Source organism: Hypomesus nipponensis, chromosome 16 (genome assembly GCF_054491055.1).
Source record: "Hypomesus nipponensis isolate SF chromosome 16, ASM5449105v1, whole genome shotgun sequence".
NCBI classification, from domain to species: domain Eukaryota; kingdom Metazoa; phylum Chordata; class Actinopteri; order Osmeriformes; family Osmeridae; genus Hypomesus; species Hypomesus nipponensis.
Window position 1 is genome coordinate 12,158,717 of NC_140376.1, and position 26,714 is coordinate 12,185,430.

At 38.4% G+C, this 26,714-nt stretch overlaps 1 protein-coding gene across 1 annotated transcript in view; it reads right to left on the reverse strand.

The window, feature by feature from the left end:
- Nucleotides 1-26,714, reverse strand: part of adgrl2a (adhesion G protein-coupled receptor L2a) — a 126,480-nt gene that overhangs the window by 81,815 nt on the left and 17,951 nt on the right. The window contains exons 2-3 of the mRNA XM_084675532.1: nucleotides 20,168-20,348; nucleotides 3,344-3,557 (exon numbers count right to left, since the gene is read on the reverse strand). Coding sequence (XP_084531658.1) covers nucleotides 3,344-3,557; nucleotides 20,168-20,246 — 293 coding nt within the window. The 5' untranslated portion in view covers nucleotides 20,247-20,348. The remainder of the gene's footprint in view (nucleotides 1-3,343; nucleotides 3,558-20,167; nucleotides 20,349-26,714) is intronic.

The following is a 26,714-nucleotide window of genomic DNA, read 5'->3' on the forward strand; positions in this document are numbered from 1 at the left end:
GTGGAAATACATGTGGAAATAAATGTGGCGTGTAAAAGTCCCATGAAATAAATAAATGTTGTCTTTACAAAAACGTAATTTTGAAATAAATAAATGTATTTATTTATTGATGTCAGTAAATGGATTCAGCTATATAATCATATAATGTTATATTTATATATTTATTACCATCTTTTTTTTTATTTCAGAGTTTATTTCATAGCCGTATTTATTTATGTATGTATTTATCTATTCATTTACCTATTTATTTATTGATTAAATTTTGACTAACTCGGCGTTCCATATGAAAGATGGGGATACACTTCAGATGTATTACCTTGCCTAAATTATATAGTAAATTTGCATCAGGTGGCTAGTTGGATTATTGCTATATTGATACAAACAACTAGGGGTGCGTTTCCCGATAACGATGGATCGTAGCAACGATCGAGCAAAAAACTAAACCATCGATATTTCTTACGTGCGTTTCACAAACATGCTCGTTTGGAGTAAGGTAATCTATGCGCTTTATAGAGCTACGAATTTTCAACAGACACTTTAGCTACGATGTCTTTGGGAACGGCCCGTAAAACTAAGATTCGTCCTACGATGGATTCTACGATCGATTTAGGCTTACGATGCTTTCGGGAAACGCACCCTAGGTTAGTTTTAGTCTTGTCCTCCCCAATGTGTTGAATCCCCAGTATCTAATACATACTCTTTCCCCTTGGTTTAAAAGGTGGTTTATAGTGCCTTGCTTTTTGTTGGCCCATATGAATTGACAAACCAATTAAAAAAGAAATATACAAACTGATAAAAACTAACTTGGGGAAGGTAGCCTTTACTGCATGTAATTATAACAAAATACATTTCAATAAACCAATTTGGGGATCTTTCAAAATCATCTATGAACTTTTTTGATACATTTAACTATATCTGAATCATTATATATACCCAAATTCTTTATGAATTAACTTTCCATAAGTTACTTAGGTAGTAAATTAACTGCGGTCTACGGTTTTGGAACCCAGCGAGTACCTAGACCTCTATGAAAGCTTAATCTGAAGATTCTTTAAATACATACGAACACCATGTGTACAGATGGGAAGTACAAGACTGTGGGCTGTCAAGCGGCAAAGATGGCCATCCTTAGAGACCCCTGCAAGCACTTCTGTCACTGATATAAATAGTGTAAGCACAGAGCATTATTCAATTTTCAAGACCTGGTGGACACTTTTAGTTTGTCCTTACTATCTGCTAGGAACAGCGCAAATGAAAAGCCAAAATAAAATGTTATCAGATGATAACTGGATACTAGTGGTGAACCAACATTTCAGTAGTCTGACTAGAAGAAAAAGTACAATTATTGTCCTTTAAAGCCTAACTGGAACCTTTTATATGAATATCCCAGGACATTCTTCTCTCTAAGACGACCATATGCATAGATCATTCTTGTTATCAATTCATTTTTCAAAAACCAATGATGCAAAACCCCAAAAGAACAAGGTAATTTAATTGCAATCAATGGCCTTGGTATTGAATACCCACAGTGAACATTCTTATTCAGAAGAAATTGAGGGATGTGTCTTATTTCCTCATATTTCATCCACATACCAGCTCAATTAGTAAATCTGCTGAATAAAGGTTGCAGGTCCTATAGCTATTAATGGTTCATGCAGCAGTTGTTGAAGTTGTAGTACTATTAGTAGCTTTGTTTATTGTTAATATTTTGTATGTTAGTAGTCGTGATTATAATATGTATGATTGTATTATTCATAGGTGATGCAACTATTCCTTTGTCTTTGAAACCAGGCAAACGTGAGTTCACTATTTTTAGAGATTAAACCATTATTACAAACTGTACACACATGTAGTTTCAAATCTGTTTGGAAGGGGTACCCCTCTACAATTCCTGTACAGATTATCACCTACTTGAGCAGACTAATTGCTTGCAGCTAAACATTGTAATTGAGCCACAACAGTCCTAGAGCTATTTTCACAAAATGATTGTGCTCATATAATGAGCCAACCCAATATAAAACTACTTCTAGTGCGAATGAGGTCCATCTAATTAATTGAAGCTCCATTCTCAACATTTCAGGATCACAACACTTTATAAAGTTGAAAACGTAGTTTTCACAAGTGCTAATGGGCTTACTTATCTTTGATAAGTAGGTGGAGATCATTCTAAAAATAAATATTGGCGATGTATACTCTTAGCAAGGTCTACTCCAAATAAATGGAGTTCTTAGCAAAAAAGAAAACATTGAGCAATATCATGTACCCCAAATATGGAATGCTTGTTTTAGCAAAAATATATTTGGGCTCAAAGTAATGTAAAATAATTTGACATTCTGGCTAAAAGACTCTTTTTGCATCCAATTAATTTTGGCAGCCCAGTCATTAATTGATATCCCCCCAAAACGTGTCAATTCCATCCAGTATGAGACATTGGACATGCATTATTTAAAGCAATCTTTTATGCACAGAGTATAGTTTAATGATTTAAAGAAGGTACAGAATGCAATGCATACTGGGGCAATTTTACCTCCTACAAAGACCATGCTGTGATGATATCAAAAGATTGGCAAAATGGATGGGCTATCGGTGGACGGTAATTGTGCAAGGAAGAATGACTAGTGATTGTGCATTGGTGGACTCTATGAGGATGAACAATGTGCACATTTTAGCTAAGATCCCAATAATAAAAAAGATAAGGTTGGGGGAATGCAGACTTTTTGAGTCAGCTATCCGACTTCATCAAATATGGCTTGACAATAACCCCCCTGACTACAAGGGCTATACGCTGTTTTATTTCATTATTTCTTATTTCCCAAGACAAATAGCCAGAGTTGCTGACAGTCTCATACCATCCAATATATTTGACTGTGGCAGTCATACGTTATCCTATCCAATACACTTTGGGTCAGGGCAGGTTTGTGTGACAATTGTGTGAGTTTAGGTGTATGGTGTTTCCACAGAGCTGAAAGTGTGTGTGCTGTCTTTCTGTGGTAGTGTGTGCCTGTATGTGTCATGTTAATCTGTTGCCCTCTTCTGCAGTGTGATTTCAGACAGAATGCGTCTGGAAGAAGTAGGGCATCCAGTGGTCAGTCTTGCCAGGAAGTCTGACCTTAATCTGAGCAACGGGATTTAGCAAACGACTCAACAGAAGAGCAATCCCTTTCAAGTTAAGAACATTTTGTTGGGTTGTGTTTGGGTAGGCTTGCGTAGGTTAAATGTAGTTCCATTAATTATGGAATACAATCAGTACAAAGTCTTATAATACACTTCTAACAAGACAGAACACTATTCTAAACATTATTATTAACGTTATTAGCATCTCTTGGCGTCTCCAAAAGGTTACCTTTGTGACATAATCTTGTAGGCATCTGGGAGGTAGCAGTTGATGTTTTCCATCTGAAAGGGGTCAGCGTCACAGATCTTATCGTCTGTTCTTCCGTAGTTGGCACTCTCTATCATGATGACATCACTTCCTGGACAACGTAGGTCGATTGGATAGCCCTCACAAGACAGCTCTCTCCTTACCAAACCGAACGGCAGTGCAGCCCGACTGAACCCTAGGGGGAGAATAGGAGTCTTGTATCAGTACAAAAGAAAATCAAAAAGAGAATTGTAGTCGGTACTACAAAGACCATGAAGACAACATTTTCAAAAGAGGGGACAGAAAACTAGCGCTGTTTCAGTGCAGAAACCTAACTGGGTTTAATTAGTTCTAAGAAGTCTATAGAATGTGTAAATCTACAGTAATATATCGTACCAAGTAAAGTTGATCCATCTGCTGGCTTTATTCAATTTTGTAGCGATATTTCACTGCTTTTGTCCTATTTTTCTTTCTATTGTTATAATGGTTTCATTCTAGTTGGGACTAACTGTTACATGACCAAATCTCACACAATTTCATGGTCTTAAATAATTTGAACCAATTTGAGTACCTTTGTCTTTCTTTGGCCAATGTTGTGGTACAAATTACCCTAACAAAGTCTATCATTGGAATCTTGTGGTTTATTGCAATCTTTTTTCTATCAGAGAATAAACAGCAAAACAACCATCTCAACAACATGAAGTGTAATTTAATCCATTTTACAGCACTGACAATCGAAGGGAGGTCTGGCGGGAGGTAAGTTGGGGGGTGAGAAGAAAATCAATATTGTGGCTTTGTGCTCTGCAAATGTGAACACTGCCAAATAGCTGCGCTTAGGGTAAAGTGAACTATTTTGCTCCATTCCCTCCACTCCCAATGAATGATTTTGTTAGGACAGCTTTTTTCAAGCAAAGAAATGTAAACTCTTGGAAGAAGATTGAAAAAGAAAAACAGTTCCTTTATTTACAACAAGAACAGCACTGACCGAAATTCAGAATCTACTCGCAGATGCTTATCATGAGGTGTTTTAATTAGGGCTGCTCGATTATAGCAAAAATCATAATCAATTATTTTTGTCAATATTGAGATCATGATTATTTAACATGATTACTCATTGACTTTGGAAACATCATGCATTTACTGAACAAAGAAACATTACAAGTGGATTTTCTTGAACTTTGAATTTCTTGAAAATTGAGACATAAATCCATCAGAAATGAGGAATGTGGATCTCAATGATATGCTTGTCTTAAAAGCCTCACTTAAATGGGAATCCTGATAAGGATAAAGGGTTAGCTGATACTCAAGCTGCAGTTTGCCAAGCTGGATGTAGGAAGTAGCGCATTTGACAGTGTCCAACTCTCTTTTTGGGGGTGTTGCTCATTCTTCTTAGTGTTACTGTACCCACAAATTATTACCTAGAAAAACACACCAGTAGTCATTAGAGTGCGGCAGTAATGTTACTGCCGCACTCCCCGTTGACTGGTATCTATAGCAGAGTGGGTAAGCTAAGTAGTAACAACAACCCATACAAACAAGCTGTGGGTGTAGTATACACGTAACAAGCCACAGCTTGGCTGAGAGTGAGTTTGGGCTTTTAAAGAGGGGAGAAGGGGTGCACTGGATTTGTAACACATGACAAAACAAGTACCATTGTAAAATGGAAAGGACATTCTATCTAGACACAATAATAGTTTTATCTGGATTTTGTTTAGTTTTTTAAATCTTTTTTTAAATCTTTTTTTTAAGAAAACAAACAATTTATCACCCAGCCTCTCGTATAACCGTGACAATTTACAGTACAGATGCCACATTTGGCATTTGCACTACAGAGGGAAACTCTGGTCACTCCTTGCCCTTGTAAATAATAGTGTTGTTAGTTGAAACTTTGTCTTGGTGGAAGCAAAGGTCGTTTGTGTTTACACAACTCTCTCTAATGAGTCTCAGTTCACAGACTGGTGGTTGAATAAAACGTCATTATTCCTTCCATACACTAATTTGTTTGGTAAGACTGGCACTTGGAAACTCAGACCAATCCTTTGGTGCTATTCATGATAATTACCCAGGGCCTTTGCTTGTCATGAGTGACATCGTTTGTGTCTCACAAATGCAGTCTACAGGAAGGCATTATTTGAAAAGAGTTGAATCGGTCCACAGTCTCAATATCATCTCAGTATCAATTAACAACCAACACGATTGCCCATTGTCTTATTTAAAGCTATGCTACTGTTGTTACAAATAATTAATCTTCAGTATTGTGCCCTTCAGTAGAAATGCTATGATGGTATTTTCCTAGGAGAGATTAATGTCCATTTAAATTATATAGTGGCTCACTCTATGTGCCAATCAAGTGCCATTGCTACTTTACATTGAGAGGTAGACTTAAGAGTAAACAACACTGTGTCTCTATGGAGTAGGATAGGTGTTTGTCTCTGATAGTTGTCCCAGTGTTTTACCTTTGTTTGGAAGAGTAAAATCATAGGGGATCTGTTGGTCTGTTTGACACCAAACCTTCTCTTGCGACCACTAGACATGAAAAAGAAAAAGCATTCAAGTCTGTCAAGACTTTCACCATACTTCAAAGGCTTTGCAGACTTTTTCATTCGACAGCAGAGAAAAAAAGAGAATGCTTTAGGTGATACACATTTCATCAGAGGTGTTTGCTCATGAGACAAACCTCAAGTGGGGAAAAATGGAAACATGGCACATTGGGAACCTGACTTGACAGCCATTCTTACATTTATGTCAATGCACTCCAGCATTTCTCCATCAAAAGTCCATCACACACAACGCAATAACTAGGAGAACCTATGTAATTCATCAATCAATGGCAAATTACTATTTTCATACACCGCCATGAGTCTATTGGATATATAATGAAGACGTCTATTGCTTTTCTGTCCCATGGTCTGTCATCTGAAAAAGCCTGTCTCTGATTGAAACAACATACTGTATGATGCTTGCAACGACACAAAAAAAAAATCATTTTCAGAGTTTTTATACCTGCTCATGATTTAAAGTAGGTACTCCCACTGTGCAGGAAACAATGAGTTAATTACATGTTTTCAAGGAGAACAGAGAACACACTAGGCGTACTTAATATATTTTCTCATTATTCAGGTATTTTTTATTTCATTTGTCAAGACGAATAAACACAAATAATTAAAAACTACTATCCACAATTTAAATCTTGAAAACAAAGTAGTATAGTTATGTAACACTTCAGACCATTCAGACAAGTATTCTTCTCAGTGACCTATATTGTATTGTATTCCAGTTTGACTCAATAGAAAGGTCACATGGATCAATTTGGTTGCCGTCGTGCAAGCCTGAATGGGATACATTAGCCTGCACTGCCCCACTTTTTTGCTGGAATAGATCTGGATCATGGGCCATAAACAAGGCCTCTCAGTTTGATCTCAAAGTATGATACCAAACCACCCATGCTTTGCATCACTAGCCTAGCATTGCGAAACCAATTCGCAAAAAGCGTATTTGTCTGGAGCCCCTCAGTTGATTTTTGTTTTAAAAGGGGCGTAATCAAGGGTGAATGAAATGGTTCTGGACGCAATTGGATAAATACGACAAGGCAATGAAACTTCATCTTGGATGTTTACAAAAATCCCTAAATGGTGCTCCTCTATACAAGCATTGCATTAAACCTGCCCCGTATTAGATAAACGGTTGTGATAGGCCTGATCAGTTTCTAGACGGAGGGACATCTCTTTGAAGGAGAAGCTGGCTCATCTGGTTTCCAGGCTACATTGTTTCAAAACTTTAATCCCTTTAACACTCAGATGCTGGCTTAGACTAAATTATGTGGTTTTATTTAATTAGTGACTCTGAATCCAGAGCATCATAGTCAGTAAACAAAGTACATCACAAGAGCCATGAACCAGTGTTACTAGAATCCATTAGCTAGGATAACTGACCATTCAGTGATCAGTAATTTTGTTGTTTAAATATCTGGAAATAAAACTAAAAGCATGTCATCTGCCAGTGCAAACTACTCAATGACGCATTCATACATCATGGAGTCAAGGCATGTAAACAACATCCGAATACCCCTCTCAATTGATAAGGCCCTGGGCTGAACTACTTTTTCACCCTGGTGTTGGAAGATCTTTGAGGACAAAAGGGTGAGTGACATGGATGGATCAATACTTGGGAGGAGCAGGGGGGCAGGAGGTGAACAAGTCAGCTAGCCAATTTCGTCCCTGTGGATTTTAGTCATCTGTAAGCTCAGTGTTGTTACATGAGGCAACAGCAAAATACATTGTGTAAAATGTCTTTATATAGATATTATACTAATTTAAAATAAAGAGGGATGCATCTGTAATCTTTCTCAAATTAATTACACAATACAAACAGTATTAATTCCATCAATTGCATTTGCTTTATTCAGTTGGAAAGTTATTCCTCAGAAAATAAAATGTTAGCTATCCAGGAAAATGATTTGGATAAGCTTAATGATCTATTCCAAATCTTTCTAAACCCAAAAATGCAATGCTTTAATAAATCACTAATGTCCCCTTTTTCTCAAAGACCTATTATAAACTACAGAGGAGACAAAGGGACATCAATGCCTTGTACAACAATGCATATGCAATTATGCAAAAATAACATGATCTCCACCAGAGTTGGGTGTAACTCGTTAACGCGTTACTGTAATTAAATTACTTATCCACTGAAAAAGTAAAGTGAGGGATTACTGTTCATTTTTAGGTAATTTAATTACAGTTACATGTAATGTACTTGCGTTACATACCTACTGTAAATTAGTCAAACAGTTCTGTATAAATCATTATTGAATTAAAATCTAAATGTAACGTTTTAGGGTAAAACTGAACGCTGGAAGTATTCCAAGTACTTTACCTTTTGGTCACAGGTTAACAAGAACATTAATGTCAAGTGCAAGCTATGTCCTGGGGAGAAAAAACGATACGCGGCTGCGGCTAGCACAAGTAACCTACTGAAGCACCTCACAAGGCAGCATCGACGAACAGTTTTGAGTGATCCATGTTCATCAGAATCAGAATCAGAAAGTCAGAATCAGAAAGCCATGAACGTTTTCACAAACTAGGAATATACTTTGGCATCGACAGATAACACCTCAGCAACACCTGTTAAGCAGGCAAAACTTGATTTTACATCGCCAGTGCAGAAAGTGTTTGAAGGTGAGCTTAAAAAAATTATTGCCAACTAGATTGCAGGAAGAGATGCTACTGCTGCGTACTGTAGAATCCTGTGATGTCATGTTTAACTTAAAGTTAAGCTTTTGTGTTATGCACATATTGTTTGGTAACTAAAGATGAAAGAAGGTTACACGTGTTACTAAAATGTTAAGCATTAGTGGGCTATGTTTTAAAAAGGTAAAAAGCTAAACTGTTCCAAGTTTGACTTGTATTTAATTATTGAAAGACTTTCCTTTCTGTTGTCTATCCAGTCAAGGTTTTTAGGGATTGTAAGAAGTAATGCATTACATTACTTATTGAGTAATTAAATTACTTTTCAGACAGAGTAATTACTAAAGTAATTTAAATACAATATTGATTAAGTAATTACTAATAAATTACTTTTTTGAAGTAACATACCCAACACTGATCTCCACCAATGGTTACCAATGCTAATTGTGTCAGGATGTCTTTTTGTACATAATTTTGCATCATCCAAAAGATTGACAGGCAGGGTTTCCCGCCAAAAAATTGTTAGTTAAGGTGGTGGTAGGGTGGGGTTTGCCGTCAGACCGGGGGCGGGGGGGGGGGGTAGACTAATGCATTCTGCAGAGAAGGGAGACTGGCGTTGGTCACGGTTTGGAATGAAAGGGAGAAAACAGGACAGATAAAAAATGAATATTTATTTTTTTACGACGTAGTTAAGGCGGCAGGCGTTTGTTGCTTAGACGGCCACCTTAGCTACAAAGTGCTGCAGGTAACCCTGATGGGGTATCATGATTTTGCTCAAAATGATTATATAGTATGGCAATTATAAAGTGGGGCACCGATAATGTCTACTTTACCATCTCTCTAAGTAGTTAGATGAATGAAACTGTACCTGTCATTGTTCAATTATATCATCACATTTTCATTTTTTGCTGGCTTGTCACTAAGCGGATAAAGGGTTTTAACATTTAAAAAGTTTACATTTAAGATTATCAAGGGAGAGCATCTTGATATTGCGCTTCTTGGACTAGTCTAATAACAGTCTTGATGCCATGCAGAAGGAATGTAGAACCAACAGTATGTACAAACAGGAACCTGGCATACTCATTGACCATAGAGACCTGTACCGATCCAGTTGAACAAACATGACAAAACTGATAGAGAAGAACATTGATCTCATTTGTGTTATTTTCTGCCACATTCACCCCCCCCCCCCTTTTTCTCACTCATGTCTCACTTCAGTTGCCTCCTCAAAAGGTGTAATCCTCTTTCACCAGCTCTGACACAGCATCGCTGTTTGACAGTGTGTTAACACCTGCACTAAAAAAACCTTTCTGCAAAGAAAGACAGGTAAATCAAAGACGGAAAGGTGACGAGAAATCACAGACATTCAATTCGTACTAATTACATAGCAGCAAGCAAGAACCAGAGCTAGTCAATAATATATTACAAGGAACGTTCCATGCTGTGTCCATGGCAACTTGTCCAGTTGCCATAATTGCAGAGATCCCCCTTTCCCCGGCCTTGTTGACACAGCACCTTATCTGGGATTCTGGTCAGTCACTCGCCAAGTAGCTTTTCAAATCCTGTCAGGCTACTACGTATATAGCCATCCCTGAGCTCCAAGTGAGCAGGCCCCATGCCTCAATAGTCTGAATTCAGCTGGACCATGGCCCACTCTCTCAGTCCACAGACTGTGATTAACTTGTAAGCTCTGGTAAAAAAAATTAATAACACAAAGCACATAGCCATGGTGAAGCCCTGATTAAAGATAAGCATAGAACATTTGGGAAAATACCATCCTTTTTAATTTTCTATGGACTAATAAACTCTTGAAATCTTTTTACATTTTCTTTCTACATCAGTTATTTTTAACACATGTAGTAGATGATGTGTTGTCAGCATCAGTGACTTCCAAATTTATTTTGATTGGTACTCAGGACCTCAGTTTCCACGGGTTACCACCCCTTATTGTTGCTTTGGAACTGCTCTAAAGACCCAGTTGAATGACACTTACTATTATGTTTAAACCAATGCACATACTAGAACCAAAGAACAGTAAAGACTATAATACATTTAAAAGGGACGTATGACCTATGGTCCCTCTGGTATTATAAAGGTTTCTTTCAGTTTTTTTTCCTCCAATGAGCCAAATCAATTGGAAAGTGACCATCTGCCATGGTGCAAGTGCTACTGAAGCAAAGGTATGAACAAAATGTCTCCTATTTCACACAAATGTGTCATAAGGATATTGTTGCACAGAGAAACTAGCTAAACCAATAACTCACTGATGATGGAATTCATTAAAGAGCTGAAAGGCAATTGCACTATCATCAGCCATAAAATATAAAAGCAAAATGGGATACTGTTATATTTCACCAGGATTATTGTGCATACAATATAGGGTTTTGATATTGAAATGTTATTTTTTTCTTCTCAATAAGCCACTCAAAGTACTACAAGGTTAAGGCTGAACCTTATCAAAAGGCCTATTCACTTGCTCATACTGTGGCCATTGTGGCCCAAACACAAAAGGGATCTCCAGATTATTTTGATGAGAAAACAAAAATGTTTTCTGTTCAGTGGAAATGAGTGTGACAAGGACGCTCCACGATGCTTGTCTACTTTTAATTCAGCCTTTGATTTGTCTTGGTTCAGATGAGGGCTAAACAGCTGCTTATAAATAACCCAGCATTTACTAGCATTATCATTTTTTCCACTCTTCCAATGACAAGGTTGTTTGCTGGGGGGGGATTGAGTTTGATAGAAGAGTGTAGCCTATAGCATTAGTTTGTAACCACAGGAAACTTAGCTGGAATCCTTCAGGTTTTGCTTTCCCTTCCTCCTCCACAGCACTGGCAACGGAAGTCCGTGGAGGAAAATGTAACCTAAAGTCAAGTTTTTCTCACAGTGCTGAGTCTGTAATCCACAGATGTCCTTTACAAAAGAATGTATTTGAAAGAAGTCATGTTCACTCAGGGGAGGATAAGAAGGAAAAAATTGCCAGCCTAAAAGCTGGGCAGCTTTAAAATAATATTTTATAACTTTACTCCTTTACTGTTTAACATTATTTGGGTAAAATGTCATTAAAACCATTGAATTTAGACACAATAAGGTTAGTTTGCAAACCATTCCACTGAGCCACATTTAAGAGCTGACATGGATTTGATAAGAGTTGTAAGAAGGTATGCTGTGTATTGGGGCTGACCATTAGTAAAACCCATTCACTTAAGACATGGTTTTTGCCTCTAGAAAATAGCTATGACACATTATAGTCTGAAAACAGATATTGGTACAATGTCTGACATAGGAAGCGTTGACAAGTCTGCATGTCATTTAAACCAAATCCCACTGAAGCTGACGGCAAAAAAACAAAAAAACAAAAATGTGTCTCTGGATGTCTACATCCAACTATAAAGGCAGGAATCTCTTTTTGTGTTTGTGTGTGGCTCAATTATCTTGAGAACTGGGCACTGTATGAAGTTGACAATTTCCAGGTTTATTGCTCAATACCCAAAGATGTCCATTTTATGGATGAGTGACATGTGAAAAATTAATAGAAATATGTAAGCGCATTCGCCACCATATTGAGCTGCACTAAGCAATGGAGCCATGGATCTCTCGAGAAATAAATGTACACGTTTGCCGCCAACAGGCACTGCACTAGCAATCGCCACCAACGGGCACTGCACTAGTACAAGCTGTATTTCCATCTACCGTAATTTCCATACTAATAAAGAATATAAATGTAATCATAATTTAATAAAATGTTACGTTGTGATGTGTCACATGAAGTATTGTGCCTCACTGTGGATGGATGCAAAATATCAGGCTTTTGAATGAACCCCATGTGTATACGTGCAACGGTTCTCCACAGTGACACAGAAGTGCTGGGATGCCAACCTCATTTGTATTCTCCACCAGCCAGTCCCCTCCAGTTCATTTACATCTTCTCCCTCCATAGCAACAGCGGGAGGGATATCAGAAGCATCTCTGATATAGGTACATGACTCTGAAAAATATCTTGTCATTTATCTCAGAAAATAATAATAATAAACTCTCACGCTGTTTTTCCTCCTTTGGTGCTCAGGTGGGACTCTTTAAACAAAATGCACCCTGTCATTGAATATTTCCGATTTCATAACCCTCTCTTCGACTCACTTGTGGATAGACACACAAGCCCACACAGGGACAAAATGAGTGTTTTGAACCCTTATATACAGAATTTGCATAAAATGGCTAACGGAGAAATTCAGCTACTACATTATTGTCTCAGAATTACTGAAAATACAGAATGTATTGCAATGTACATAGCAGATGAGCATATTTATATTAATATCACACTATTTGATCAAAGTTTGATAACAGGTTTCCATAGTATATTAATTCATAATTCTGAGAAGGGGGGAGCATTAAGCACTGCACAATGTTGAAATAGAACATCACTGAGCCAGAGGGAAATAAAGCTTGTCGGTATCCTTGTACACTTGTATGTAAATCAACATTTAAGCCTAATTAGGCACTAGGGGGCTCATCAAGGTCATGAATTCCGTTTTTTATAATGCATTATTGACTACACATCATCTGCAGGTTTTGGCTGACTGCGCTAACACAGGCGGTATGTCATTCTGAAGTTGAATATTGGATAGTCCTCAGGCCAGGGCTTTTTTTACAGGTCCCAAAAATTAAGGACATCTTCACGTAATGACATGGCTAGGATGACCATCAGACAATTTGTGTTCTTTTGGAATAGCCATCTGTGGTCTAGGGCCTTTTTACAATATATCATAATAAGTGAAACAGGACAGAGCGGCTTTCAACCGAACGCTGATTTGAGTCAAGAGAGAGAGTGGTCACTATTGTGAGTTGTGACGAGCAGACCTTTTGACTGCATTTGCAAGCCTTATAATTGACATACTTCCAACATTATCATCTCATCAATAAAGTTATCATTTTTTACCTAGACTAGGCCCTACTTCATATCCTCTATTAAAACTTCAAAAATAACAGTCAGAGACTCTAAGAGAGCAGAATTCCCCTAATCTCTGCTCCAATGAACCATTTTATGCTCCTCGACCCAATAAGGGAGCATTCCCTCTTGAGTCAGCAGTGGCATCTCACGCAAATGAGAAGGGTCCTTCTGCTCCATTTTTTGTTTCCACATGGAGTTCCTTGCTTAGACCATGGTGCCGTTTCCTCCCTGTACGAGAATACATTTGTGCCACATTATTGAGACTGAGCATCCCCACCTGGTATTTAAATTTCCTGGCCAACGAGGTAAACATGACCACATGACACTTGTGCGCAAGCTGGATTCTTTATGCACTAGTCTTAAGGCTGGGAGCTGGGCTAGAATAGTTCATGGGTTGGGCCGATTGCTATGTGAAACAATACTGTTCAATTCAGAGCAATGATCTGGCCTCCTTCCTGATGGGCCTGCTCAAGGTTATGGACATGAGACCAACAGAATTCCCACGTGATACTACATTGGATATTTCAAAAGAAGTATGAATGTATCTGAAAGTAAAATGACTCATAGCCTTACAATGTAATTACTATATTGTGGCTGACAATAATATTGTTTCAAATAATAATTTTATCAAATCTATTGTTCTGACATCAAAAAGGTTCCCCTCCCCAGATTTTCTGATAAGAAATTTGGATTAACCTCCTTGAATCAAGTGCAAGGACAAAGCGTACCTCTGACTATTCTCATTCTTCTCTCTGTTTTCAGCACTCAAACTGACACAGCAGGAGGACTTTGATGTTCCCAATTTAAAACGTTTATCAGATGTCTGTCATGCTTATCAGCTTTAATTATTGCTTGTTGACTATTTAAAAATAATAATTTGGAAATTCCCCCAAAGTAGTGCAAAAAAGTACTGGAAATTTGGTTACAGTCAACAATTAACCAAGCTCAAACCTCCAGCTGTGATAAGTCAGTATCATGAAGGCTAGAAGACAAACCAAAAGGGTTCGCTATGAACAACTAATTACTTTGATACTGATTGTTAACAGGATTCCTAAAGGGAATACACACCATATATTAGTTAATGACTATTTGCATAACTATCATTCACTTCTGAATCATGCCAAAGTGCGGAGGCCTGCGGCTTCTGACACACAGAGACTCAGAGGTCAAATGATTCACAAGGTCAGGGGCTGACTCACAGGGTGAGGTTGTAATGATTCCTCAATACATAAAGGACTTGGCTGTCGTATGCTAAGCTTGACAGAAAGTAAATCAACTCTTAATGAGCTTTCAACTCTAAATAAAAGCCACAAATACAGACGTTTCTGATTAAATAGATTAATAACTGATAAAAATTCAACACGTCAAGTGATGGCTGGTAAACAGAAAAAACACACAAAAAAACTCCAGAACAAAGAGAGGGGAAATTATTGGGCAAAACTACCTCCATGAGTGGGCAGGGTCTTTCCTGCATAGGGAATCAAGAGGCGGCCAACTCCGTCAAAGTTTTTGCCGCCTCCAGCTCTCGACAAAACTGTGTCTTCATTGAAAACACAATTTTCTAACAAGGGTTGCTTTCTGTGGTTATTTTGTATATAATTTTGTATATAATTGCGGCACTATGCCAATGTGGTGGAACTGTATCGTAATAAGCACAGTGCTCCGGGAAAAGCGCTGCCAAATCTTTTTTTCTCCTAGAATGTTTCAGGCGGTGCCCTGATAGGTCATGGTTGTTTATATAGGTGAATGTTATGTCTTTTGGATCTAAGCCAGTCCCATTTCATAAAAAGGTAAAATGTTACATAACATTAACTAACGTTACATTGCATCAGTGTAATGTATTCAACTTTGCTTTGTTTAGCAAAGTTAAATGAAATTTGCTTTAACGTGATCATTGTAATTTTTATCAATTTATTTTAACGAATAATTGCTACTTGTAAAAAGTGTTTGCTTGAGCCAGTTGAAGGCATGGTACACATGCACACGTGCACATGATCAGGATGTTACAACCTCCACCTCATATTGAGCCAGGAAAAACCCTGAGTGTGTATTCAGAGTTCCTTCATAAGACATTGCTCCTAAATCCTGTATATTTATGGGTCTACCCTTACCGCCTCTGGTTTACAGGACTCACTTTAGGATTTATAGCTGCTTTAAATCAGGCTTGAAAGCAAGAGGACAGAGGGGGTTTTACTGAGGTCAAGGAGGTATACTTATCTTTCTTGAATTTGTATGGGAATTGATCTGTAAAATGGTTCCACTATGTGTTAGGCTCTTGCAATTTTTGTCTATTTGATGTGACATAGAGTATAATGTTATATTTATTTAAAGCCTGACTATCATTGAATCCCTCCTCTATCGGTTGCTTTATATGTTGAAGGTAGTAATCATAAACTCGTGAATTTCTGTGCTTTGGTACCCATGCCTCTCAATGGTCAGAATTGGCCACCCTGATTGCATACCTTAGAACACCTGCAGTTTCTCTGACTTTACATGTTTTTTATTTGTCTGAAAAAGAAAAGCCCCTAAATTGATGGTTTCACAAATTGTGCTTCACCAAGAAGTTCATCCTCTTTTCCTGAAAGGTCACTCACTAAGAGGAAGGTTTTTGAGGGTCAAAATCAGAGGGACAATAAGGAAATCAGAATACAGAATTACAAACCATTATACGTTTGCCAATCATAACTTGGTCTACTGGACTATGCCATGAGTGACAAGTAGTTGTTTCTGGGAAGTCATAAGCCCCGTACATAAGCACTACACTCAGACTAACACGAGTCACATTCAATGAATATTGCTATTGGTGTAACCTTAATTCTGTACTGACTAATCACCATATAATTCCACAATATTAAGGTAGCAAACAGGAAACCGCTTCACTTTTAAACTGTGACCCCACTGAGCTTGTGCACCAACCATGTCGCAGATATTCTGGATTCTGTTAAATCACATCTTTCTTAGTTAATCCGCAACTTCCCTCATCTGTTTGTCCTTGAGTAAACACTTTGGCTTTACACTTTAGTCTTCACTTATGAGCCTCCAAAAAAAGTGTTTTCATATTTTTTTCATAAGTATTTTGTGGAAATAGAGCAACAATTTGAGAGGCCAAAGAAAACAACTGTGTAAAGGAACACACTGCAGGTTTGAGTGCTCATTGTGTGAATGATAAATACAAGGCATCAGGGAATTGCATTATTGCCCAGCCTTTTTAAGTAAACCGTTTTGGAAAAATGAGTTACAGCAACAACTTCCTTCTGTTAATTCTCACAAAGGAGTGATTCACATAACAAACAGACATAGTATAGCCAATAAGCATTCTCAATTAGACATTCAAGTATCTTTTTCCCCAACAACAAACATGCTTCATGCCATGTCTGCAACAGATAAATTAGAGGCAACCAACAAAAATGCAAAACAACAAATGTTCCATGTAATTGTGGTTTAGATATAGGCCGTTTCACAAAAGATTGATAAGATATATCTGTTTGTTCCCCTTCTAGTGTTCTGAGAATGGAATATGCAGCTTTCTATCTGAAGGTCTGCTGATTATTTTTGATATACTTGTTAGAGACTCAGATGGAGAGAGGGAGGGAGAGAGAGAAGCAAAACACCAATGGGATGTGGGTAGATGACAACAGGCTGAGCCCCCACTTGGTTGTTGGATTTATGAGAGAAGTCTATGCAGTGATTTTTTTTGTCTTAAGTCTGTTGTTTTCCTGAAGTCCATGAGTTGTCATTTACTTAATTAAACAACTAGCATACCTCCCTGTAGAAAAGCCCTTTAGCTTTGGTTTACAAAATACAAGGACCAGAACTAAGTAACTGGTAGTTAAATAGATCATAAACTACTGTTGGCCAAGCCTTCACTGCAACTGTTAAGTTTACAAAATCAAGAGTGTGGATGTAGTTTATAGACACTGTATCCACTGCCTGTGCTGCCAAATCTGTATGATGGGGGAGATCAGTGAGTTACAGATGGTGACAGCAAACAGCAAACTAATGATGCTTCTCAAGGTTATCCCTGCATAAATAACCATTAAGAGTAATGCTGATGCAGCAGCCGAAACTGTTGGAACCTGACATGGAGCATCTAGAAAAAGTATAAAATCCTAGGCAAGGGATTTGGCTAGTAATAATAATCATATTCATCAAGTGTTCCTTTTGTTAAATTATGTTTCATATTCTTCCACTCCCTAGGTATTTTGTGGCTATGTAGGTGGGCGAGCTCTCCATCAGGGGGAGGAGTGTTTAGGTGATGAGTGTTTAGAATATTGTCACAGTCCCCTCCATGGTCTTGCATGACAAACACCAACCTGGGGCCAGCTGTGACAAAGCCTTAATCCATTAAATCCCTCCTTCCTTTGCTGAAAATCCTAATGAGGATTTAAAGTGCTCAGCAGGGTGGAGACCAGGGGGCCTGCAGTCACACCTTGCCACGGCTTGCTCTCAGGGGGCTATCGCCCTCTTATCTCCTTATCTGCAAGGGCTGGCCAATGATGAAAGAGTCTAGCAGCATGATGGTTCTTTGTACATAGGCCCAACACTGGCCCTAGGAAGGTAGATTCAACAGTCTGCCACATACAATCGAGATGGACATCAGAGGGATCTAATCGCCTTCAAACACCAATCCTTAGTTTCTTAGCAAGTTGTTTTATTTTCTTGATTTAAAAATGTTTTCTTCCCTTACCTTGTTGTTCAAACAGGAAGTCATAAACTTTTAATATTTTGACATCAACAAAAGAGAGACATTTAATAGCCATTCTCTGGTTCCCTTGAGTACTTCAAACATTTCAAGCTCTGAAAATAAACAATACTGGTTTCAGGCCTAGTGGAGGAAAAAAGATTTCTGTGTCAGCATTGGCCACATATATTCTACCACTGAATGAACTAGAAAAAGGGTTCATACACTGGCCTGCTCTACATGACCTTAACTTGTGTGAATGTGAATGAACAGGTAAGCAGCAGGAGAAATGTCTAACCTGACATGTAAACAAACAATCATCTGCTCCTTATGAATAGGGTTGGTTGGAGGGTTCTACCAACTGACTGTATGTTACATCAGTTGGATCCATAAGAAATACATTAAGTGACAAAATGTGACAAAATGTGTCTTCAAAGACAATCACACAAAATGATAAAGGTACGGGTGGGTTGATATACGGTAAATCTCTAACCAGGTCAAAGCCAGGCTTACTGATCACAGCATTAGATTATACAACATATTTTTGAGATACAATACAGCCTTTGTGTAATTTATTTCTTAGCTTAAGTACCTAACACCCTCTTATAAAGAGTTACAGTAAAATCGAATAAACAGTCAAAACATATATGAAGTTATCTTACAGCATACCTATGAGTGGTGTGGTAAGGACTGAATCTATTTCTCATGTGGAAGAGCCTTAGTATTACTGATTTCAAGCACATAAGATGATCTCATAGGGTTGAGAGTAGATCTGTAGGTCGATACAATGATTAACTTCTTTTAAGCAACAAGTTAATGGTTACTTGAGAAACCATATACTACCAAAAAAAAATGGACTAGAAGAGGATTATAATGTGGAAAGTAAGAGATGAAGGACACGCACTTCCACACAGTCCACTTATGGAGTCAGATGCAGAAGATGCAAAGTGAGGTTGTGAAGGATGTTTGCAAGGAGCAAAATCCCTTGGTACCATTACTCTTGCAGAGTCTCCTAAAAAACAAGAAAACGTATAGCTATTTACAGCACGGCTGCAGTAACCCATTTAATTCAATTAAAAAAATGCATTAAAAAGATATTAGGGACAGGATGCAGTTTAATGAAGCATGTTTACTTGGGGATATTGTTCATAATGAACTGTTGTTGGACTGAACTGATTCCTGTATGCGGAATGAGACAGAATGACAAAGGGTTCTAAGCAGCATACTAAACTTAAGGTGAATGACAAATTGAATCATACTGAGACAGACGCATCTATTTAAATACACAGACCTAAAAATGGTGACCACTGACTTTGCCTAAAACTGATTTTAAGGATGATATGTCTCATTTCAGACATATACATGTAGGATGAATGATTAGTGTCAGTGCTAACCTTGGTCATTCCCAAATCCATTCAGCCTACAGGCTATGAAATAGCCAAGTTTAAAACCTAAGATTCTGCGCAATTCCAGGTAAGCCACATGAATGTGTATATGAGATACAGTTCTGGAGTTTGACATTTTATGAATTTAATCATAATTTACTACAATTTAAACATGACATGTTCTGTGGAAAATATATGCATGCCATGAGACGGATTGTGGGTGTATGGATATAAACATGTATTCTGCTTTGATGTCACCAGGGACAAGTGATGCTTTGAAGCAGAAAATCTGATGAATCACAATTTATAAACTAATGAAACCACTCCAGATTATCCCTTTCCTTAGAGACACTCCAGAACAGTATTAATTGTAAGTAGAGCAGGAAATCAAAGGAACAGTTTTGGTAAAAGTGACCCTTCTGGGTTCATATTGCTAAATTTGAGCGTGACAACAAATGCTTCCTATCTTGACCATGGTTCTCTCAATGTAAAAGTTGACACAAAACGAATTGCCACTACGGACATGAACATTTCTGAATTTGAAACATTTCAATTCTGCAATCCATGTGCTGTCATTAAAAGAGAGTGAGAGCCATGTATACTTACCCTCTGATGAATGTACTTGGGCCAGTACAACAACAAGTCCATAGAAGCTTGGTAGTTTCCACAGAAAGCATGCCATCATGCTGTATGTGGATGGTCTCTCCGCAAAATTATGCTGAGTTAAGAGTGGTTAAAAAGGTCCAGGCCAGCAGCTTTCAAAGATGTTCATTGTTTATCCTCTCACCTGCAAAGCAAAGGAAGACCTACGTTCAGCCTCATATTTCTTCCAGGGGGGTTTTCAGCAATTTTTTCTCCTTGCAATATATACATAATATTAGGACATCCTTGTTACCCCCTCATTGCAATTGCAGTCTTCTTCCATTGCAACAAGAGTATAACCCCAAACTGTGGAATTTTACACATCCATACAAGCCAGTAAAAGTAATAATACTGATCCCTTAATGGAAGCTAAGTGTTGGCCATTTTATTCAAGGGGAGTGTGCCTAGAGCTGCAGCCACGCAGATAATCCCCTCCCCATCTACATGACCAACAGCCAGTCCTGCTAATTCAGTTATCTCCTCCCCAAAATAAACAAACAAGCAATGCTAGCAAATGGGGCGTCAGGGTGGCTGAGCGGTCAGGGAATCGGGCTAGTACTCAAAAGGTTGCGCGTTCAATTCCTGGCCGTGCCAAATGATGTTGTGTCCTTGGGCAAAGCACTTCACCCTACTTGCCTCGGGGGTATGTCCTTGTACTTGCTGTAAGTCGCTCTTGATAAGAGCGTCTGCTAACTGACTAGATGTAAATGGATAGCAACAATGCCTTGTTGTGAGAGAACACAATCCAAATTACCTCCTTGGGCCCCAACTCCCTCTAGACTAAATCACTCTCCTTCCATCACAAACCATACATAACTGTTGCCAAACAAAAACAGCCACCCTCTGACAGTGAACAAAACACTGGCCAACCACAGGCAAAACCCAGTGCTTACTTGGAGCCTAGACATGCATTTCACAACCCAAACAGCTCCCCTTTTGTCTGTGTTTGTATTGAAAAACTGTGCCCATATTCTTCTCCCCTGAAACATCAGCACATGCACCCAGGGAAACACTGTCACTCAGGTAACAAGGCACTTTTTTTCATTTCTACATCCCTCAAATCCCCATATAGTGGACTGTAGAACTAGAGCTGAACGCAGAAAAAAAGGCAGGTTAATAAAGCCTGTTTCTGATGTGCATTACTACATGCAGACCCAATCCTCTCATCTGTTAATTTTCTTGTTCACTGTAAGTGTGGTACAGTGGTAATAAAGTTTGTGTCATTGAATTGTACAATATTTGATTAGTCTATTATGTGAAGTAGTGCACATCACAGTGAAAACATGCATAGCATGCATATTGGCAGACTAAATTTATCTTGAACTAGCACATAAACTCATTTGGAATAGCAAATTTGACCTGAGACCTCTAATTTGATTTATTCAAAACAGGTGAAAATAAAATGGTACAGTGACCTATGCACTTTGTAAAGCTCTCTCTTGGAAGTCGCTTCGGATAAAAGCGTCTGCTAAATGAATAAATGTAATGTAAATGTAGTATCACAGGAATGTGGGCATTCTGTTTGAATGAGAATTTGATGCTCAAAAGCCAACACATGCATGTGTCCACTCTTACTAGCCCCGGCACGCATGAGTTTAGGCTTACCTTGAGTATGATTCCCTTCTCACATAGATAATATTTTCGTTCCCAAATCAGGACTGGATTAAGACTAGATTATCACTTTTGAGATGTTCTGAAGTTTTTAAAATTTGCCTGAGGGCAAGCCTTTCCTTACTTCTGGAATGATTTGAAGGATCAAGGTCTACCTGGAACTGCTCCTGTCTTTACTTTATTTTCCATCCTTACCCTAACCAAGTTGATCAATTGTGTGGTCAATATCGAATTTAACAGCTAATAATGCAAATCACTATTGTTGTTCTGGGGTGGCAGAATAAAAATGACCTAAAATGTCCCTTTGTTAGCTGGAGACAATTATCCTGTAACAAAGTGAACATGCTTTAAACTCATTCAGCATTTAGGGTAAGGCTTGTAACAAGAACCAGCTATTTACTGAGAAAGCCTGTAAAAAAAGGACATGATACCTTCAATGCTGCTGCCTCCAAGGCAGCCAGGACTCCCCCACATAGAAAATAAATAAACAAATACAGATAGAAGATCCCTAATACATGGAGAGGGGTGTAATGTAAATCAACAATAACAGTTAGATACTATAAGAATTTTTATATTATGCTGGGAGTGTTTAAGATTCTGAGACACCAAAGGCAACCATGGGGGGAGGGGGTTTGTCTAACTGACGCTCTCCTCATTAAGCAGGCCGAGGTATCCCTTCTCACCTGGAGATCTTTTTTCCTTCTCAGCTCGTACAGCAACATTCGGTGTTCATACCCTGACTGTTTCCTCAAATAGCCCTTGACCATGGATCTGATCTCAAACTGGTTCTGTAAGGTTCCACATCCTGTTGTACTGTGTGTATACAACTTGCCTATATGTATATGTGTGTAAGTGTGTTGGAGTGAGTAGATAGATAGATTGATAGACAGAGAGAGACAGAGAGGGAGAATGTGCATGTGCATGCATGCGTGCATGAGTGTGGATGGGGGAATCATGATCACACCCTCTAATTCACCAGACATATGATAGAGGTAATGTTCGGTAAATGTTAAGCACAGATGCCAAATGTCAACAGGCACTGCATTGTTTTGGCTGAATATGAAGCTTATGCAGACAGATGTTTAAGTACTCTACGAGTTAGTGAAGCCACAGGGGCATGGACCCAGAGGTTTTGAACATATGTGAATGCAACATATTTGCTTTTTCCAACAGCAGTGACAGCAGAGAGTTTTTAACTGGATGCAAGTCTGATAAAAAGTGGGCAATTGCCCAATGCGCTCCATGATCAAAATGCAAAAGAGCTAAGTATTTGGGCGGAAAGGACCTGTCAAAAAGAAAGGGGAGGTTGAATGGATCAAGACAGTTTGAAAATTGAATGGTAGGGGGCTTTAAACAAGAGGCAGATGTGAAAGAATGTCGAGTCGATTGGACAAAGCTCCCAGTTGTCCCTCTCACGGTGTTGAGAGGTATCCTAGAGAATAGGGGAAGATTTGGGCTATTCTATGAAACCAAGTCTGTATGAAAGGGGAGGACACAGGACAAAGAAAGTAAGAGGGGGAGAGAACTAGGTTACAATAAAGGATTGACAGCCTGCAAGTCTTGCTTGACCCTTGTATTAGCCCACAGGCTTTCATCAAACTTGAAGAAAGAGCTGGGTTGTTAATTGTCAGGCAACATCACAAGGATGTAAGAATAGAAAGGAAAAAAAAACGGGTCCAGAGATTCACTGAAATGTAAATCAGGAACAGTGAGGCAGCAATTTGTTGAATAGGAATACATTTGGTTTTCATTCAGTTTTTTTCACAATGCATATGCACATGAATTCATCCTACACAAGTTTTTTTTTACTGTTGCTACATATCTATGCCTTTTAGGTAAAATGTGTGACACCTTGGAACCCAGTCTGATAGAGTACTACTCAGGCAGCTGAGGAAATATATTCCTAAAAGAGATTGCGTTTCTTCTTTGACACTGCTAAAGATGTACAATTTGTAAGAGTAAATCAGAAAATTCTCACTCCAGTTGGGAGAGATTGGGTCAGTGATCAGATGACTCTGGAGCCCCACTGAGTTAGATATGGGGGAACAAGATCAGTCACTGACCTCTCCATGGAGGGAATGATTGAGAGCAGCACGGAGCAGTGCAGGAACAAGGGGTATGACTGGCACCACAACCAAACACTGTGTGACTGCTGTTGCCCTGAACAAAGCCCCTAACCCTGCTGGGGCCTTGCCAGTGAAATACCAGGTCAAACACACATAGCTTTGCAAATCTAGGAGTGCAGAGGCAGAAAAGGTAGCTAAAAACTGAAAACATTATTTTGAGGCGTTCTTTCAGATGGCTTTAATCTTATGTAATGTGTATGTTTACATTTCCTATCTAAAACAATCAAGACCTCAAGTATAGCACACATTAGATGATCCACCATACAATAATAAATGGGCAACAACATTTTATGAAACAGATGGGTTGAAAAATTTGTCTTTGAATCTAACTGACTAAAATGTCAAATATTATCTAGGTAGCAACATTTAACATGATATTGTACAATTTGCTGTAATTACTGGATGTTAGTTTGTAAATCAATAAATACAGTTTCTTGAGGAATATAAAGTTAATTGGTGGACTATGCGGCCTGTAAATACAACAGTTGGGAATGAGAGTACCTTCTATAATAATATCCTGAGATGGTCTGTGCTGTTTTGTCGTATCAGTGGCCATATAGAAAAGAAATCCATAATCTAATACTCAGTCAAGGAAATGCAAAATCAATCCAACTCATTATGAAATATACCAACACCTGCATCTTTATGTGGATTATAGAAAGATTATGTGAAACTTTCAAGATGTTTATATATTTTTTTGTGTGGGACCTCAGATTTATATAAGATTTATTTAAGAGACAGCTGGAGAGAGAGACAGGAAAACAGGGAAAGGTAAGGGAAGACATGCACAAAATGGCCCAGAGTGGCTCAAGGTATCAGCCTTAGTAGTATGTGCTCTTACCTGGTACCCACCATCATTTTCATCTTTTAGCGGAATAATCTTGAATGAAAATTTAAAATGTAATTTCAATTTACTGATAGCACAACACTATTCCTTTCAGGTCCAAAGAGATAAGAATTACTCATAACCATTAAAGTGTGTTTTTGCCATATGCCGCTCTGCCTAGAAATTAATAGACTGACATTAATATAAAAAGATAAATACAAAAGACAGGAATTTAGAAGCCTACCATTATATTTACATTTACCTTTAGTCGTTTAGCAGACGCTCTTATCCAGAGCGACTTAAAGTAAGTACAGGGACATTCCCCCGAGGCAAGTAGGGTGAAGTGCCTTGCATAAGCACAAAATATCATTTGACACGGCCGGGAATCAAACTGGCAACCTTCAGATTAGTAGCCCGATTCCCTAACTGCTCAGCCATCTGACTCCCCCTTATAGGAGGCTATCTTTGTGATACAGTAGTACCTGTCTATCAATATCAGTAAGTTCTTGACATTACCCATTTCTCTGTCAATGGAATATGCACTGCTTTAACATTGTAGATGTCAGGAGATACAATGTTGGGATTTAGCAGGATTTCAGCTAGAATCCATTGAGCAGAATCAAAGCTCGGCTGTTGGCATAGACTTTAAGACTCTAAACCTCATCTTCTTGATTTCAATATGGTACGTCCGTATTGTACTAATTCAAAAATAATACAGTATAGTATTGTCAGCAATGTCGAAGCAGGGATGTGGGGATGTGGCACAAAATATCATTGGGTGTCAGGTCAATGTTGTCAGGTTAATCCGTGCTGACATACCCAGAATGAAATCGAACAAACACAACACAGAGCACAGTTATAGAATCTGTTAGGTTGCACAGGCCATAGCATAACAACATAAGGCCAATCTAGGCTGTAGATTCCTTTTTGAATCGCACATCACAGTACATGCAGGAGTACAAAGTGCAAGAGTAGAAGAGAGAAGCAGCTTCCTAAAAAATCTTCAATTTTCCGAGGTACAGTACTTGACTTTACACTTTGATCATTCAACTGTGGGACATTTACCATGACTTGCACTAGCGGGCAGCTTTGTCATTCTTTCTCTGTATGACAAAAAGATGTGCAGTCAAATGGTTAAAAAACTGCTCTGTCCCCTGTTTAAAGAAGAGGCCTATCAATAATTCACTATGATTGTGAGGCATTATTCAACAGGATGATAAATTTTTAAGATGGTGGGTGGCAACATAAAATATGCCGAAGGTAACTGAGAAGATGACTTGAAGAAGTCACATCTAAAATGGAAGGGGGTAAAACAGTAAGCAGCCAATTTATCAGTGTTCTTGCACATGTTAAAGCATCACAGACTAGGGAATGGTTACTGTTAGATGTGGCAGAGTTATGATATCATAAAATATTTTAAAAAGATTGATTGGGTTCCAAAAATATAATGTTACATTTTATCAAAGGTGCTAATTTCTCAAATCTTTATAGTGTACCCCTTTTTGCGTAAGCATGGCATCTAATTGAAGCATTTGACCCATTTGGCTGAGAGGAAGGATAAACTAAACCAAAATAAGGGACACCACATAATTTCAGCATTTGCAAAAATAGAAAGTCATGTGAGGACCTTTACAGAAGAGCAACACAAACACATTCAGCCAGCATGGTTACCAACCAATTACCAATTACCAATGACATGCCTCAACCTCCACATTTCAATGCTGCAGTACTGTTCCATCTGTTTATTTTGAATGCCTTTTCAAGACAAGGGATGTTGTGTATGTCACAGCATCCCAATCAAAGTATAGAGCACTGCTTCACATTGGGAAGCTCAAACAAAAGAAGTGGGTGTAGTCTTTCTTGAGAACAATCAGTTGTCAGCCCTAAATCTCCACTCACTTATGACATAACTGACAGGTAATGCAGCTTGTTAAACCTGAAGGTATAT